This window comes from Rattus norvegicus, chromosome 9 (assembly GCF_036323735.1).
Source record: "Rattus norvegicus strain BN/NHsdMcwi chromosome 9, GRCr8, whole genome shotgun sequence".
NCBI classification, from domain to species: Eukaryota; Metazoa; Chordata; class Mammalia; order Rodentia; family Muridae; genus Rattus; species Rattus norvegicus.
This window is the reverse complement of record NC_086027.1, coordinates 9,919,791-9,939,632: the sequence shown is the minus strand read 5'-3', so window position 1 is coordinate 9,939,632 and position 19,842 is coordinate 9,919,791. Positions and strand designations below refer to the sequence as shown.

Below are 19,842 nucleotides of genomic sequence, written 5' to 3'. Positions count from 1 at the left end.
AGATTACCTATGGACCATTCCATCCTCTCCTTAGTGACCAAATCAAGTTTCCTAATCTGCATCAGATTGCCCCCAAAGACAGATTCCTGTGTGAAGCCATAGTATCCTTGCTGTTCCATTTCAGCTGGACATGGGTAGGATTAGTTGTCGAAGATAATGACCAAGGTATTCAATTTCTCTTAGATATAAAAGGAGAAATGCAAAGAAATGGAGTCTGTTTAGCCTTTGTGAATGTGATCCCACAGAACATGCAGTTATTTACAACAAGGGCTGAAATATATTACAACAAAATAATTACATCATCAGCAAATGTTGTTATAATTTATGGAGAAATGAATACTGCTTTAGAAGTGAGCTTTAAACATTGGAAATATTTAGGCACACAGAAAGTCTGGTTCACTCCCTCACAGTGGGATGTGATTACAAGGGAGAGAGAATTCACCTCTACTTCGTTCCATGGGACTTTCACTATTTCACAATATCATGGAGATGTTTCAATTTTAAATAACTTTATTTACAGAATGAATCTTTCTAAGGACACACATTATTTTTCTCCTGAAAGACTTGGGTGGATGTACTCTAACTGTTCACTTTTAAAATCTAACTGTAAAACACCAAATCAATGCACATCCAGCAACTCATGGGAATGGTTACCATGGCACAGTTTTGATATGGCCATGAATGATGAGTGTTACAATGTATACAATGCTATATATGCTGTGGCCCATGCACTCCATGAAATGATCCTTCAAAAAATAGATTTTCAGCAACGGAACAATGTGAGCCAACTAATGCAGGAGTGCTTGAAGGTAAACTATCTTCCATTAGCAGTCACCCATACTCTCAAACTGATACTTTTAAAATATTGTTAATTGAAACAATTATACTCTTCTCCTACTCTGTCCTCCACTAGATATTGAGGTGTTTACCCAATATTTTCTTTATGTGCATTCATGTGTTTGAATATGTGTGTTTGTGTGTGTGTGTGTGTGCGTGTGTGTGTGTGTGTGTGTGTGTGTGTGTGTGTAAGTAGAGCCAATTCAAAAGGGCGTTGTCAGATGTAGAATGTCTAGCATTTTTTTTAAGATTTATTTATTTATTATATATAAGTACACTGTAGCTGTCTTCAGATACACCAGAAGAGGGCATTGGATCTCTTTACAGATGGTTGTGAGCCACCATGTGGTTGCTGGGAATTGAACTCATGACCTCTGAAAGAGCAGTCGGGTGCTCTTAACCGCTGAGCCATCTCTCCAGCCCCCAATGTCTAGCATTTTATAGGCACAATTACTTAATTCTTTGGTGGAGTTAAATTTAACGACTATTTAATAATCATAATATATAGGGATGGGGAGATGAGTCAGTGGGTAAAATGCTTCTTTTTTAATGAATATTTTCTTTATTTACATTTCAAATGTTATGGCCATTCCTGGTTTCCCCTACTCCAAACCCTTATTCCATTCTCCATCAGACTGCTTCTATGAAGGTGGACTACCAACCACCCATGAACTCTCTCCCTTCTGTCTGCTCTGACATCCCCATACACTGGGGCATCAAGCCTTCGCAAGACCAAGGGCCTCTCTTCTCATTGATGCCCAACAAGGCAATCCTCTGCTACATATGCAGCTGAAGACATGGGTCACTCCATTTGTACTCTTTGGTTTGTAGCTTAGTCCCTGGAAGCTCTGGAATGTCTGTTTGGTTAATACTGTTTCTCTTCTGCACCTTCAATCCTTTAATTGGGGATCATGTTCTCAGCCCAATGTTTGGCTGTGAGCATCTGCTTCTGTATTTGTCATGCTCTAGCAGAGCCTCTCAGGAGATAACTACATCAGGCTCCTTTCAGCATGCACTTTTTGTTATCTACAATAGTGTCTGGGTTTGTTGACTATATGTGGAATGGATACACAGGTGGGGCAGTTTGTGGATGGCCTTTAATTCAGTCTCTGCTCACACAGTCTCTGTATTTCCTCCTGTCATATTTTGTTCCCCCATCTACGAAGGACTGAAGCATCCACACTTTGGTTTTCCTTCTTCTGGAGCTTTACACAGTCTCTAAACTGTATCTTTAGTATTCTGAGCTTTTATACTAATATCATTATATCAGTGAGTGCATATCTTGCATGCTCTTTTGTGTTGGGTTACCTTAATCAATTTGCCTAAGAATTTTTTGATTTCATTGTTTTTAATCGCTTAGTAGCACTCCATTGTATATACAATATTTTCTGTATCCATTCTCTGTTGAATGACATGTGGATTCTTTCTAGCTTCTGACTATTATAAATAAGGCTGCTATGAATATAGTGGGGCACATGTCCTTGTTATATGCTGGGAAATCTTTTGGGTATATGCTCAGGAGTGGTATAGCTGAGTACTTAGGTAATACTATGTCAAGTTTTGTGAAGAACCACGAGAATGATTTCCACAGTAGTTGTGCCACCTTGCAATCCCACCAAAAATGGAGGAGTGTTCCTTTTTTTTTCACATGCTTGCCAGCATCTGCTATCCCAAGAATTTTTGAGCTTAGCCATTCTGACTGGTATGATGCAGAATCTCAGTGTTGTTTTGATTTGCATTTCCACGATGACTAAGGATGTTGAACATTTCTGCAGGTGCTTTGCAGCCATTCTATATTCTTTGGTTAAGAATTTTTTGTTTAGCTTTGTACCCCATTTTTAATATGGTTATTTGATTCTCTAAAGTCTAACTTCTTGAAATTTTTGTATATATTAGGTATTAGTCCTCTATTGCATGTAGGGTTGGTTAAGGTCTTTTCCCAATCTGTTGGTTGATATTTGTCCTATTGACAGGGTTCTTTGCCTTACAAAAGCTTCACAATTTTATGAAATCACATTTGTCAATTCTTAATTTCACAGCAAAGGACATTGGTGTTCTGTTCAGGAAATTTTCCCCTGTGCCCATGTGTTTGAGGCTCTTCCCCATCTTTTCTTCTATTTGTTTAAATGTATCTGGTTTTACATAAAGGTCCTTTATCCACTTGGATCTGAGATTTGTACAAGGAGATAAGATGATAAGAATGGATCTGTCTCGCCCAACCTCAACCAGTAAGGAAGACACAACCAGTGAAGATCTTCTTCAAGCAGTTTTACTCAGGAAACTTGATACAATCTTCTGACCCCTGGGAACCCCCGCACCACACCTAAATAGCTAGTGCTGGCCAATCCCAGCAAGCCACATGGGTCATGCAGATAGGCTGTCACTATGTGGAAGCTAGCAGGCCAGGCAGGCATAGCCAAATAAGGACTTGTTTACTACAAGGAGTGCTCACCATTGGGAGGGTGGAAGGCGGAAACCAGCACCATCTTTGAGGCGTGGCACGTCGCAGCTCCCTACAGTTCCCCCTTTGAGCGTGGCGACCCCCTTGTCTTAGGATCATCCCTTCATTAAACCCGTCTTAGGACAACTCGTTGCCCACAAGGTTCCATGCCTTAGGTAGAAGGGAAGTTGCCTGTCACTGGGCAGGGTCACTCACACATACTCAGGGGCGAGGTGCCACTAGGTCTTCTGAATGACCATAAGCCAGGCTTGAGGGGACTGTCCTGCTTCAATGGCTGCAAATGCCTGTACCACCATAGCCGCGTGCTGCCTCTGAACAAACCTCATTCTACAGAGACACCACAGGCTCACTAGGGAGACCAGCAGCAAGAGTCTAGCTAGGGCTCCCATACCTGCCCACTACCTCAGATGATTCATAGCAGCAGCAATCCAAGATGACAATCCCATAGCCAGTCTAGCATCCGCATGTGTGGAGTTCACGGTCACGATGGCTACACGTAGCTGATCCATTAAGAAATCGAATTCTCCCATCCAATTACCTAAAAGATAACTTGACAACTGTTTAGACAAATTAGAGGAGTAGGCTTAAAGGTCATGATGTATTGGCATGAGTCTCGCGAACACTGATAGTATTCCCCACCAGGGCTTCATTTGGACCAGCATTTGGGTCACACCGAGAAGTGTCAACAACAGCAGGATCTTCATTCTTGTTGCACCTCCTGGTCAATCTTTCAGGGACCCACAACGGATCTTGCCGGTCCTGAGGAAACACATAAACAGACCCTCTCGCCCATGCCAACACGGGATCTGGCCCATGCCATAAGCCAGTGATCACATCTTTCCATTTCACATAACCTTTCAACGTGCCCGCCCAACACTGATGTCGGTCAGTGGCAGAAAGGCCATCATCATCCAAAATTAAAAAATTAAGAGTAAAAAGGGCTAAGGATATCTGTTCCTTAGGAGTTCTGCCATGGCCTATTCCCCTTTTTGTTTAATTACACATTCCTTCAAAGTATGATGTGCTCGCTCAACAATACCTTGTCCTTAGGGATTATAAGGCAGGCCATGGCTCAACTGCACATCCATCTGTTTACAAAAGGATTTGAAAGATTGGGCAGTGTATGCTGGGCCATTATCAGTTTTTAAGTGTTGAGGCTTTCCCCAAGCAGCCCAGGCTTCTAGGCAGTGTCCAATAACAGTGTGTGTCTTTTCTCCACTCATAGGGGTAGCATGAATGACACCTGAACAAGTATCCACAGAAACATGAATGTACTTTAGAGTCCCAAATCCAGATATGTGAGTTATATCCATTTGCCAAATCTTTAGGGGCAAGAGGCCTCTAGGATTAACCCCTACACTAGGGGGATGGTGAAAAGTGATACACTGTTGACATCCTAAAACTATCTGTTGAGCATCTGCTCGAGACAGATGAAACTTCTGCTGTAAGGTTTTAGTAGGCACATGAAATTGTTCATGAAACTGTCAGGCTTGATCCAATGATGAGCTTAAGAAGATAAACTCCATTCAGGTACATCTATCCACAAGATCATTTCCCTCACTGAGAGGACCAGGCAAACCTGTATGAGCTCTAATATGTTGGACAAAAAACTTGTGATCTCTTTTCCAGATCAATTCCTGAAGTTCCCTCAGCAGCTGGCATACCGTGCTGCTAATTTTAATAGGGCCAGTCATTTCTAATATCTTAACTGCATTAACAACATATGATGAATCAGAGAGCAAATTAAAGGCAAAAGAACAATTTTTAAACACTTCCAGCACAATTTTGAGTTCAATTACTTGTGGAGAGCCGGGTTGATATTGACACAAAATTGACTCTTGATAGTTAATCACATAAGCTCCACAGCCATTTTTGGATCCATCTGTAAAAATGTTTGGCGCCCCCTGTATAGGAACACTGGAGGTTACCTTAGGCAAGATCACGGGATGTTCCTTATAAAATGATAGCAAAGGGTGTTTTGGATAATGCCTCCCGCCGCCAAATTGGCAGCAGCCCGTTGATTGGCATATTCAATTAGAAAAGCTCTCCAGTCCAAATACTGTCCCAGACAAAGACAGGCCCGAGCAAGGTTAGTCCAATTACCAGGAGTCATGCAAAATCTGTGTAAGGCCTTAACCTGAGCTATGGTAAATGAGGTCATAATGCCATATGTGCTGACTGATTCCGCCAGGGACTTGATCACCTTAAAGTCTAAAGGCTCATGATACCTTTGTTGATTAGCATCCACATAAACAGGATAGGCCAGATGTAGTTCTGTGCGGACCACCTTCAACACTTCTGGGCAGAATGTACTACCCGAAACTCTACTTCCTCCCTCTACAACATTGCAGGGAGGAGGAGCCGAGGGGAACTGCCCAGGAGGTTCCTCCGCCATTTTAGGCCTTTTCCTTTTCTTCTTCTGTCTATTCCTTAGAGACTGTTTCTGCATTTGATCTATCAACTCTTGTAACTCTTCTTCTGAATCTGCTTCTTCTGTTTCCTCCTCTGTATCTGTCTTTTCTGAGTTTGTCTCCTTTGCGCTTCCCTGATTTTCTGACCTCTCCTCTTGAAGCATTTCTAGGGCAGCTTGCCCCTTCTCTATAGCTGCCTGACAACATTTCTGAACCTCAAGGCAACTACGCACTAAGCGCCACACTGGATGGACCCCAGGTCTTAGAGTCCCCTGTTCCCAGGCAAAATCAAGGTCTTTCCCTAATTTTTCCCAACTTGCCACAGTAAGATTACCAGAGACTGTGAACCAGGGTGCAATGGCATCGCATTCGCTCAAAAATCTCTCTATGGTGCTCCTTTTTATTTTTAGTTTCTTTCGCTCAAACAGCTCTTAAAAAGCCAGAAAAATTGGACGAGACTGTGAGGTCCCCAACACAAAAACTTTCTATGCTGCTACGGCTAAATTCACCACGCGTCTTGCTACTTTCGTTTTGCTGTTGCCGCGAACTTTACTTTCGGTTCGCTGTTGCCGCAAACTTTACTTTCGGTTCGCTGCTACCTCGAACTTTACTTTTGGTTCGCTGCTACAGCGAACTTTCTTGCTCACTACCCTGAGACTTTATAGCCGCTTATTTCCCGTGGTACTTATGGTCCCACCTTACCTTGGGAACTTTCCAGTGCTGCCCTGACTGCAAGAAGTTCTGATCTTAGGAGGTTCCCCGTATGGGCCACCACTTGTCACACCCAACCCGACCAGCAAGGAAGACACGACCAGCGAAGATCTTCTTCAAGCAGTTTTACTCAGGAACCTTGATACAATCTTCTGACCCCTGGGAACCCCCGCACCACACTTAAATAGCTAGCGCTGGCCAATCCCAGCAAGCCACATGGGTCATGCAGATAGGCTGTCACTATGTGGAAGCTAGCAGGCCAAGGAGGCATAGCCAAATAAGGACTTGTTTACTACAAGGAGCGCTCACTGTTGGGAGGGTGGAAGGTGGAAACCAGTGACATCTTTGAGGCATGGCATATCGCAGCTCCCTACATGGATCAATTTGAATTCTTCTACATGCTGACCACCAGTTGAACCAGCATCATTTGTTGAATAGATGGTTTTAGCTCCTTTGTCAAAGATCAAGTGACAGTGGGTGTGTGGGTTCATTTCTGGGTCTTCACTTCTATTCTATTGATCTATCTGCCTGTCTCTGTACCAATACCATACAGTATTTATCACTATTGCTTTGAAATACAGTTTGAGGCCAGGAGATCTTCAATTTCTTTCTTCAGAGACTTGAAGTTCTTGCAAAGTGATCTTTAACTTGCTTGGGTACAATCACACTGAGGTATTTTATATTATTTGTGACTATTGTGAAGGGTGCTGTTTCCCTAATTTATTCCTCAAACTGTTTGTCCTATCTTTAGTGGAAGGCAGTACTGATTTGTTTGAGTTAATTTTATATCCAACCATTTGCTGAAATTGTTTATCACCTGTAGGAATTCTCTGTTGGAAATTTTGGGGTCACATAATATCATATCATTTGCAAGCAGTGGTATTTTCACTTCTACCTATACAAATTGTATCCCTTTCCTCTTTTTTTGTTGTATGATTACTCTGAAAATGGCCTTGAATATTGAATAGGTAGGGGAATATTGGGCAACTTGTCTAGTCCCTGATTTTAGTGGGATTACTTCAAGTTTCTTTCTATTTAGTTTGATATTGGCTACTGGTTTGCTATACATTGCTTTTACTATGTTTAGGTACGTGCCATGAATTCCTGGTCTTTCCAAGACTTTTAACATGAAGGGGTGTTGAATTTTGTCAAACGTTTTCTGAGCATCTAATGAAATGATCATGTGGTTCTTTTTTCTTAGAGTTTGTTTATATAGTAGATTGTTTTGACAGATTTCCAAATATTGAACTATCCCTGAATCCATGTAATGAAGCTTATTGATCATGATGGCTGATTGTTTTGACATGTTCTTTGTTTCTGTTTGCCAGAATTTTATTGAATATTTTTGTATCAATATTCATTAGGAAAATTGGTCTGAAATTTTTTGTTAGTTTTTTTGTGGTTTAGGTATAAGTGTCACTGTGGCTTGATAGAAGGAATTGGGTTGTATTCCTTCTGTTTCTCTTTTGGGGAATATTTTGGAAAATATTGGTATCAGGTCTTCTGTGTAAGTCTGATAGAATTCTGCACTAAACTCTGGTCCTGTCTTTTTTTCTTTTTTTCTTTCTATCTCTCTGTCTCTGTCTCTCTGTCTCCCTGTCTCTCTGTCTCTCTGTCTCTGTCTCTGTCTCTCTCTCTCTCTTTTGGTTTGGAGACTTTTAATGACTGCTTCTATTTCTTTAGGATTTATGGGACTATTTAGATGATTTATCTCATCCTGATTTAACTTTGTTACCTGGTATCTCTCAAGAAAATTGTACATTTCATCCAGATTTTTCAGTTTTGTTGAGTATGGGCTTTTGTAGTTAGATCTTATGACATTTGAATTTCCTCAGATTCTGTTGAGTCCTTTTTATTTATGATTTTATTAATTTGGATACTCTCTCTGTGCCCTCTTGTTAGTCTGGCTAAGGGTTTATTTACCTTGTTGATTTTCTCAAAGAATCAGCTTCTGGTTCTGTTGCTTCTTTTTATAGTCATTTTTGTTTCTACTTGGGTGATTTCAGTCCTGAGTTTAATATACCAATTTGGTCAAAGATAATGTAAAACAGAAAAAGCTCCTGGTCCAAAACATACAGGAAATCCAGGACTCAATGAGAAGATCAAACCTAAGGATAATAGGTATAGAAGAGAGTGAAGACACCCAACTCAAAGGACCAGTAAATATCTTCAACAAAATCATAGAAGAAAACTTCCCTAACCTAAAGAAAGAGATGCCTATAAACATACAAGAAGCCTACAGAACTCCAAATAGATTGGACCAGAAAAGAAACTCATCCTGTAACATAATAGTCAAAACACCAAATGCACAAAACAAAGAAAGAATATTAAAAGCTGTAAGGGAAAAAGGGCAAGGAACATATAAAGGCAGACCTATCAGAATCACACAAGATTTCTACCAGAGACTATGAAAGCCACAAGATCCTGGACAGATGTCATACAGACACTAAGAGAACACAAATGCCAGGTTACTTTATCCAGCAAAACTCTCAATTAACATAGATGGACAAACCAAGATATTCCATGAAAAAAACAAATTTACACAATATCTTTCTACAAATCCAGCTCTACAAAGGATAATAAATGGTAAAGCCCAACATAAGGAGGCAAGCTACACCCTAGAAAAAGCAAGAAAGTAATCATCTGGGCAACAAAACAAAGAGAAGAAAAGCACACAAACATAACCTCACATCCAAATATGAATATAACAGGAAGCAATAATCACTATTCTTTAATATCTCTCAACATCAATGGTCTCAACTCCCCAATAAAATGACATAGATTAACAAACTGAATACCCAATGAGGACCCTGCATTCTGATGCCTACGGGAAACACACCTCAGAGACAAAGACAGACACCACCTCAGAGTGAAAGGCTGGAAAACAACTTTCCAATCACATGGTCTGTATAAGCAAGCTGGAGTAGCCATTCGAATATAGAATAAAATCAATTTTTAACTAAATGTCATCAAAAAAGATAAGGAAAGTCATTTCATATTCATCACAGGAAAAATCCACCAAGATGAACTCTCAATTCTAAATATCTATGCTCAAAATACAAGGGAACCTACATAAATAAAAGAAACCTTACTAAAGTTCAAAGCACACATTGCACCTTACACAATAATAGTAGGAGATTTCAACACCCCACTCTCATCAATGGACAGATCATGGAAACAGAAATTAAATAGAGACGTAGACAGACTAAGAAAAGTCATGAACCAAATGGATTTAACAGATATTTATAGAACATTCTATCCTAAAACAATAGGATATACCTTCTTCTCACCACCTCATGGTACTTTCTCTAAAATTGACCATTTAATTGGCCATAAAACAGACCTCAACTGATATAGAAAGATAAAAATAATCTCATGCGTCCCATCAGAACATCACTGGCTAAAGCTGTACTTTAATAACAATAAGGGAAGAATGCCCACATATATATGGAAGTTGAATAATGCTCTACTCAATGATAACCTGGACAAGGAGAACTAAAGAAAGAAATTAAAGACTTCTTAGAATTTAATGAAAATGAAACTTGAAAATCTGCAGCAAATGGGTCCAGATGGGTTCAGTGCAGAATTCTATCAGACCTTCAGAGAAGACCTCATACCAATACTATCCAAACTAGTCCATAAAATTGAAACAAATGGAGCGCTACCGAATTCCTTCTATGAAGTCACAATTACTCTTATACCTAAACCACACAAAGACCCCCCAACAAAGAAAGAGAACATCAGACCAATTTCCCTTGTGAATATCGACGCAAAAATACTCAATAAAATTCTGGCAAACAGAATCCAAGAGAACATCAAAGCAATCATCCTCCATCCTCCAATCATCAAGGAGGCTTCATCCCAGGCATGCAGGGAAGGTTTAATATATGGAAAACTATCAACGTAATCCATTATATAAACAAACAGAAAGAACAAAACCACATGATTATTTCATTGGATGCTGAGAAAGCATTTTAAAAAATTCAACACCCCTTCATGATAAAAGTCCTAGAAAGAATAATAATTCAATGCCCATACCTAAACATAGTAAAAGCCATATACAGCAAACCAGTAGCTAACATTAAATTAAATGGAGAGAAACTTGGAGAATCCCACTAAAATCAGGGACAAGACAAGGCTGCCGACTCTCTCCCTACTTATTCAATATAATTCTTGAAGTTGTAGCCAGAGCAATCAGACAACAAAAGTTGATCAAAAGGATACAAATTTGTAAAGAAGAAGTCAAAATATCACTATTTGCAGATGATATGATAGTATATTTAAGTGATCCCAAAAGTTCCACCAGAGAACTTCTAAACCTGATAAACACCTTGAGCAGAGTGACTGAGTATAAGATTAACTCAAATAAATCATTTGCCTTCCTCTAAACAAAAGAGAAACAAGCCGGGAAAGAAATTAGGGTAACAACACCCTTCATAATAGTCCCAAATAATATAAAATACCTCGGTGTGACTTTAACCAAGCAATGAAACATCTGTATGATAAAAACTTCAAGCCTCAGAAGAACGAAATTGACGAAGACCTCAGAAAATGGAAAGATCTTCCATGCTCATGAATTGGCAGAATTAATATAGTAAAAATGGCCATTTTACCAAAAGCAATCTACAGATTCAATGCAGTCACCATCAAAATACCAATTCAATTCTTCCAAAATGTAGGCAGAACAATTTGCAAATTCATCTGGAAAAGCAAAAAACCCAGGACAGCTAAAACTATCCTCAACACTAAAAGGACTTCAGGGGGAATCACTATCCCTGAACTCAAGCAGTATTACAGAGGAATAGTGATTAAAACTGCATGGTATTGGTACAGAGACAGACAGATAGACAAATGGAATAGAATTGAAGACCCAGAAATGAACCCACACACTTATGGTCACCTGATTTTTGACAAAGGAGCCAAAACAATCCAACGGAAAAAAGATAGCATTTTCAGCAAATGCTGCTGGTTCACCTGGAAGTCAACATGTAGAAGAATGCATATCAATCCATGCTTATCACCCTGTACAAAGCTTAAGTCCAACTGGATCAAGGACCTCCACCTCAAACCAGATACACTCAAACTAATAGAAGAAAAAGTGGGGAAGCATCTCGAACACATGGGTACTGGAGAAAATTTCCTGAACAAAACACTAATGGCTTATGGTCTAGATCAAGAATCGACAAATGGGATCTCATAAAACTGCAAAGCTTCTGTAAGGCAAAGGACACTGTGGTTAGGACAAAACGACAACCAACAGATTGGGAAAAGATTTTTACCAGTCCTACAACAGACAGAAAGCTTATATCCAAAATATACAAAGAACTCAAGAAGTTAGACCGTAGGGAGACAAATAACCCTATTAAAAAATGGAGTTCAGAGCTAAACAAAGAACTCACAGCTGAGGAATGCCGAATGGCTGAGAAACACCTAAAGAAATGTTCAACATCTTTAGTCATAAGGGAAATTCTAATCAAAACAACCCTGAGGTTTCACTTCACACCAGTGAGAATGGCTAAGATCAAAAACTCAGGTGACAGCAGATGGTGGCAAGGATGTGGAGAAAGAGGAACAGTCTTCCATTGTTGGTGGGATTGCAGACTGTTATAACCATTCTGGAAATCAGTCTGGAGGTTCCTCAGAAAATTGGACATTGAACTACCTGAGGACCCAGCTATATCTCTCTTGGGCATATACTCAAAAATGCCCCAACATATAACAAAGACGCATGCTCCACTATGTTTATAGCAGCCATATTTATAATAGCCAGAAGCTGGAATGAACACAGATGCTCTTCAACAGAGGAATGGATACAGAAAATGTGGTACATCTACACAATCGAATATTACTCAGCTATCAAAAACAATGACTTTGTCAAATTCATAGGCAAATGGATGGAACTGGAAAATATCATTCTGAGTGAGGTAACCCAATCACAGAAATACACTCATGGTATGCACTCATTGATAAGTGGCTATTAGCCTAAATGCTTGAATTACCCTAGATGCATAGAACATATGAAACTCAAGACGGATGATCAAAATGTGAATGCTTCACTCCTTTAAAAGGGGAACAAGAATACCCTTTGGAGGGAATAGGGAGTCAAACTTTAGAACAGAGGCAGAAGGAACACCCATTCAGAGCCTGCCCCACATGTGGCCCATACATATAGAGCCACCCAATTAGATAAGTTGGATGAAGCCAAGAGGTGCCAACTGACAGGAACCGGACGTAGATCTCTCCTGAGAGACACAGCCAGAATACAGCAAAAACATAGGTGAATGCCAGCAGCAAACCACTGAACTGAGAACAGGACCCCCGTTGAAGGAATCAGAGAAAGGACTGGAAGAGTTTGAAGGGGCTCGAACCCCCTATGAACAGCAATACCAACCAACCAGAGCTTCCAGAGACTAAGGTACTACCCAAAGACTATACATGGACTGACCCTGGACTCTGACCTCATAGGTAGCAATGAACAGCCTAGTAAGAGCACCAGTGGAAGGCAAAGCTCTTGGTCCTGCCATGACTGAACCCCCAGTGAACGTGATTGTTGGGGGAAGGGCGGCAATGGGGTGAGGATGGGGAGGGGAACACCCATATAGAAGGTTAGGGGGATGTTGGCCTGGAAACCGGGAAGCAGAATAACAATCGAAATGAAAATAAGAAATACTCAAGTTAGTAGTGATGGAAAAAAAAGTTTTCAGATTGATCTTATGTTTTCCTCTCTCATCTCTTCCAAGATCCTCCCCCATCTTCCTACATCTTCTCTCTCTGTCTCTCTACATGTGTCTATCCTTGTCTGCTTTTCTTTTGCTTTCTCCTTCTCTCTCTTTTCTTTTTTTTCTGTCACTCTGTTTCTGTGTGTGCATATTTCCATGAAAAAAAGGAAGAAAATCAAAGCAAACAACCAAATAGATAAAATGAAGAAGAAAAATTAAAAATCATACAAATACCATGGATTCTGTGTTCTGTTGGTCCACTTCTTGACATGGGATTATTTCTGAATTGCACTGAACACGCTGAGTGACACTCTAGTTGAAAAAAATCATTTTTCATTTTCTATCATGTATCAATTGCAAATAGCATTTTGGATGGGGCTGAGAGACTTTATCTATTTCCTTTTCTCTGTGATGAGATTTTGTTTGGTTTAAAGCCACGCAGGTTTTGTTTGTGCACAAATAATGTGCGTGTATTGACTCATACATCAGTCTTTTTTTCTACAGACAAACTTTACTTAGAGTCTTTTAACATTTCTGACTTTTATAATCCTTTTAAATACTATTTCACATGGATGTTTAATATTAAAAATGGGTGTTTGATAAAGACTTTCCAATTGGAAATGTGTGCACCAAATTCTCTCATCTGCATATTGTACAGTTCAGTGTGTATCTGTGTTAATGATTACAACTGCAAGATAATTCTTCTCTGGTAAAGAATGAGCTAGGCACTGATATATATCAATACATCTTTTGATGTCATTGTATTGCCATATCCCTTTATGAAAATGATTAATACTGGATGGCTGCTAGGGTCTGTGACCATTCTAGTGTTGGGTTTCTGGATACTTTTACAGTGTCAGATACAAGTTCTATCTCATGGAGTGGGGCTTAAATTTAACCAGAAAGTTATTTCTGTCTCTAACAGCACTTATACCAATATTCCACCATTTTATGTTAGAGGCAATTTTCTGTTGTTGTTCACATAGTGTACATACATAGCTGAGTATCACTGATATATATTTTTCTCCTCTGATATCATTCAAAGTATTTTCTAGCAACATGAAAGCTAGTTAAGAGTAGTGAAGCTTCTAGTTGGGAATCAGTTTGATTTCTCCACATTTAATGACATAAGTAATTTGTGTATTCAGGAATAGTGCCTTGCCATCATTTAATTACTTGGAAATAGCCTGTGAAGCTTGCAGGTTTTAAGAGACTATTTTTTTCAATGTCTAACAAGATCCAATGTACTCCTTACATTGGAGATTTTATTTAGTGGCATTAGATTTAGATGTCTTGCTGTGGAATTGCCTTCCCATTATATAGTGACTCCATCAAAATTATCATTATATATGTATATATCTAAGGAGCTTCTACAATATTATTTTTCTATGTGGCTTTTCCAAAAGACTTTAATGGTAATTACTTCTCCACTTATTTTTTTCATTGCTCAGTTCTCCCATTCTTTTTAATCCAGTTATAGCAGTTCCCATCCATCTGTTACTTATACTATTATAGTCTAGTTCCCCTGTCCCGAAAACTTGCAACACATATCTATAATTACTTTCTAGCTATTTAATTATGTAGTTATTATGACTAAATCTCACATTTCTAAAGATTAAAAGCCACATACATATAAGGAAACACAGACAATATTTCTTTTAGTTCTGAGTTACCTCACTCATAATGATTAAATAAAAACTAGGAAAAAACCTTGAACTTTAAGTTGAAAACTATGTGGGTTGAATGTGACAAGTTTCTTTAAATGGATTAGAATAATCCTGAACTTTTTTGGAACTGAGGAATACCATAAAATCAAGAAAAACACCCATAGAGAAAATAGGTGTTTACATTACTATTTTCTCAACACTTATCCTTGCAATAACTAGCTGAGCAGTTTTTGCTCATGTCTTTGTCTTTTCATGGAAAGCCTGAAATCATAAAATCATAATGGTATTTTACAAATTGTTTATATGATTTCATTTGCTTCACAGGATACTTTCAATCAATACTTTCAAAGTTGGATTTTGAGAGACATCTCAAAACTAATACTCTCTCCTCATAATACATTTCTTGATTTAGTGAATTTATATTTGTTTTTACTAATGCTTCACCTCTTTAGGTCCATGAATTCTTGCAGAAAATGAAGTTTTTTAATCCTGTTGGAGACATAGTGGTCATCAATCAGAGAACAAAAAGAGACGCAGAGTATGAGATCCATATGGTTTGGAATTTTCCACAAGGGCTTGGAATGAAGGTGAAAATAGGACGTTTTTTTTCACATTTTCTACATGATCAAAAATTGTACTTATATGAGGACATGATACAATGGGCTTTAGGATATAGCCAGGTGAGTTTGGACTAACTTAATGTTTTACAAATAGATGCAAACCATTAAAATGTTGTGATACACTCTTTCTTTCTCACAGTGATTATAAGATTCTCATGAATTTTTGAAGAGATTGAAATAATGACATTTTTGTTGTCTTCTTTCTATAGATTTGTGTGTGTATGTATATATATATATCATATATATGATAAGTAATTGCACTAAATTCAATTTGTTTCATAATATTCCCTCAGCTGCATAATATGTGCTAAACAATTTGGTTAAAAAGCTAGTAGATGTTATCTGATAACAATGCACATCTTGCTCCACAGATACCCACTTCTATATGCAGTATGAGTTGTGCTCCTGGATTTAAGAAATCCTACCCAGAAGAAAAAGCATCCTGCTGTTTTGCTTGTTCTCCTTGCCCTGAAAATGAGATTTCAAATGCCACAGGTAAGGGGCACTGTAGGGGAAAAGCCCCCAGACTCTTTGTCTCAACCCCAGTCCCTGCTTCTTCCACAGCAAGGCATTGAAAGTAACTGAGGTAAATGAAGATATAAAGTGCATATATTTCTTAATATAATATCTTACATAATCAGTACTATTTTGCAGATATTATATTGTGTGATGCCCTTCTTGTGTGTTTGGAATGCATATATTTTGAGATGAATATAAGTTGTTTTGATTGAATGTGCAACTGTGTATATGTTCACAAGTATGGGAATAACATTTGACACTCCCTTTCTTTCTCACTTATTCCTGTGTTTTCAGAGTCTCCAAAAGGAACAGAACTGTTAGAAAGAGTAAAATGTGAAAGAGAATTTTTATGCTATTACATGCTAAGATTTGGGTAGTCCCACAATGGTTGATCTCATACTCAGGAGGCAGAGGATATATTGTGACTTGATACATGAACCTGGGTGCCTCGGAGGTCAAGGATATTCTAAGTGAATCAGTCCTCTTTATTTCATATAGCAAGTTCACACAATATAAATTCTAATGTCTTCTAATACTGGAAGCAGCAATCTTTGTAGTCGTAACCTAAAAAGTGACCTGGATATAAATGGAATTCAAGGCAGATGAGTTTGATATTTTCTGCCACACTGTTCAGAGAACAGATGTGTGCTTTGACCTCTTACTTTCTATTGGGAGACTTGTAGTTGGAACTATTGTCTTCAAGCTTTTACTATAAACAGATCATTAACAAAGTTGTTTCACTGGCCCTTCCTTATTCTCTAAACCAAGAATTTTCAGTAATCATACAGGCACTGCATGAACTATTTTCCACTTGAAGAAGTATGCCTTAATGTGTTATATTCCTTGGGGGATTTTACTCATGCTAGCATGCACGTCGATGTTTAATATTCTCTTTGAATGATGCATACAGTTGAGATTGGTTGTTGAGTCTCATATATCTTAGTTCCTCACAAGAATCCTTATGCACAGATCATTCTCAGAGATGCTGCTTTCAACTTATATAACATGCATTTTCTACTCCCAAAGATATCCCATCACAGCATCCTTTTAATTAACTAGTTTTTTTCTGTTGCCCACTAGTTCACAGATGAGTTAGGAAGCATTTTATAAAAATGTGTGCATAATATAGTCTTGGTAGGCTGCAACAAATATATGGAAAATGCAAACTGGGTAAATATTTTCTTTTTATCTCAAGATCACTGGGGGCATGAGGATTTGAACTTGACATTATGAGCTGATCTGCATGTTTTACTTCATGTCCTTAGAAGTTTCCTTAACAGGTTCAATATGGGCTTCAGAAAGACATGGGCAGATTAAAATATGATGTAAAAAGGGACCTATCAATGTGGAAGATTTAGTGGGCTGAGTACAGTCATTATTGCCAACAATTATAGTTAAATATAGCTATCAATTGGAAAAAATGCCACAAAATTATAATTATTCACCTTTAAATATCACATAAATGCATAATCCAAAATGACAGATTAGTTATGATATTTAGTAGAGGATTTTAAGTATATAATTAACTTCTATTTGCTAATTATATGATAGATAAAATGAAATGCTGAGTATACATCACAACTAGAATATTTATTACATTTTAAACCTGTAGTTGCACATGCTCATACACCAAGAGAAAAAGAAGAAGAAGAAGAAGAAGAAGAAGAAGAAGAAGAAGAAGAAGAAGAAGAAGAAGAAGAAGAAGACGACGACGACGACGAAGGAATTTTATAAAGAGAATATTTGACTCAATGGAAACAAAATTTATAATTGCTCAGTTATCTAAACACAGAAAAAGGTAATCAAGAACATTGCTCAACCACAGCTTTTGCCTAATAGGGGACCAAATATATTGGGTATAGACTTTTCCATTCTCTGATACCTGAATCTGAATTCTGATGGTTACCCCAAGTGTTGAAACAGAATGCCAGCTGAAGCTTCACCTCTCCACTGTCCGAACATTCTGTGGTTCAGCCAGACCATCGCTTTCTGGCATTCTCTAACCCCAACCTCCACCACAAGCGATCATTTCCCATAAATATACTAGCCAGGCAAACCAGAAAAAAAGTGACACATTATTTGAAAAATGTATTGAGAAACCAAGAAACAAAGCAGGCACCTAACCAAAACAAACCTAGAGATTAGTGTTCAGATCTATAATCATACCAAACCCAGATGCCCAGATGACAGTGTAAAAACATGATCATAGCCAGAGTAATATTTCTCCACCAGAGCCCAGTTATCTACACAGCAATTCCTGATTATTCCAATATATCTGAAGAAAAAGAAAAGAATCCTGTAAACAACTATATGCAGATGGTAGCAGTACTTAAACAGAGTTGAATAAATCCCTCAAAAAAGGCCAGGAAGACACTAAGAATTCATTATAGGAAATGAATAAACCTCTAAATAAAACCAGAAGAAGAAGAAGAAGAAGAAGAAGAAGAAGAAGAAGAAGAAGAAGAAGAAGAAGAAGAAGAAGAAGAAGAAGAAGGAGAAGGAGAAGGAGAAGGAGAAGGAGAAGGAGAAGAAGGAGAAGAAGAAGGAGGAGGAAGAGGAGGAGGAAGAGGAGGAAGAGGAGGAAGAGGAGGAGAAGGAGAAGGAGAAGGAGAAGGAGAAGAGGAAGAGGAAGAGGAGAACAAAAGTGTTCAAGACCGGAAAATGAAGATAGAAGCAACAGCAACAAGAAAAACTGAAGAAATTCTTAGCATAAATATTTAGGTATTCTAACAGACAGACACTATAAAGTTACTTGCTAATGGGATAGAACACATGGATGTAGTAAAAGAATATTGAATTATGTATAGGTATGAAACTTGAATTCCTGATCTTTCTAAGACTTGTAACATGAAGGGGTGTTGAATTTGTCAAGTGATTTCTCAGCATCTAATGAGATGATCATGTGTTTTTTTTCTTCGAAATTTTTAATAGAGTATATTATGTTGATGGATTTCTGAATATTGAACCATGCCTGCATCCCTGGGATGAGCCTGCTTGATTATGATAAAAGATAGTTTTGATGTGTACAGGAATCATCATCCCAGACCATAAGCTGCATTAGTGATAAAACACTGTATGATATTGGAAAAGAGACAGGTAGATAGATCCATAGAATAAAATTGAAGACCCAGAAATGAACCCACATGCCTTTGGCCATTTGACCTTTGACAAAGGAGCTAAAACCATCCAATGTGAAACAGATAATATTTTCAACAAATGGTGCTGGTTTAACTAGTGTTCAGCATATTGAAGAATGCAAATCGATCAATTCTTATCGCCCTGTACAAATTTCAAATCCAAGTGGATCAAGAACCTCCACATAAAATTAGGTACACTCAAACTAATCAAAGAAAAATGGGGAAGATCCTTGAATTCATGAGCAGTGGGGAAATTTTCCTCAATATAACAACAATGGCTTTTGCTCTACTATCAAGAATTGAGAAATGGGACTTCTCAATTGAGAAAAATTTTCTCAAATGGGAAAATTTCAAAGCTTCTTTAAGGCAAAGGTCAGTGTCAATAGGACAAAATGGTGGCCAACACATTGAGAAAAGATTTTTACTAATCCTATATCTGATAGAGGACTAATATCCAATATGTACAAATAACTCTACAAGTTAGACTCCAGAGAATCAAATAACACTATTAAAAATGAGATAAAGAGCTAAACAAAGAATTCTCAGTGAGGAATAAGGAATAAGGAATGACCAAGAAGCACCCAAAGAAATGTCAACATCCTTAGTTATCAAGGAAATGCATATAAAATTAATCCTGAGATTCCACCTCACACCAGTTAGAATGGCTAAGATCAAATATTTAGGTGACAGAAGATGATGTCAAGGATGTGAAGAAAGATACAGAATATGGATACAGAAAATGTCGTGCATTTACACAATG

At 38.2% G+C, this 19,842-nt stretch overlaps 1 protein-coding gene across 1 annotated transcript in view; it reads left to right on the top strand.

Moving 5' to 3' along the window:
- Vom2r77 (vomeronasal 2 receptor, 77) overlaps positions 1–19,842 on the top strand; it is a 66,004-nt gene that overhangs the window by 26,420 nt on the left and 19,742 nt on the right. Inside the window, exons 3-5 of the mRNA NM_001099519.1 lie at positions 3–809; positions 15,259–15,486; positions 15,798–15,921. Of these exons, the coding sequence (NP_001092989.1) occupies positions 3–809; positions 15,259–15,486; positions 15,798–15,921 (1,159 nt within the window). The remainder of the gene's footprint in view (positions 1–2; positions 810–15,258; positions 15,487–15,797; positions 15,922–19,842) is intronic.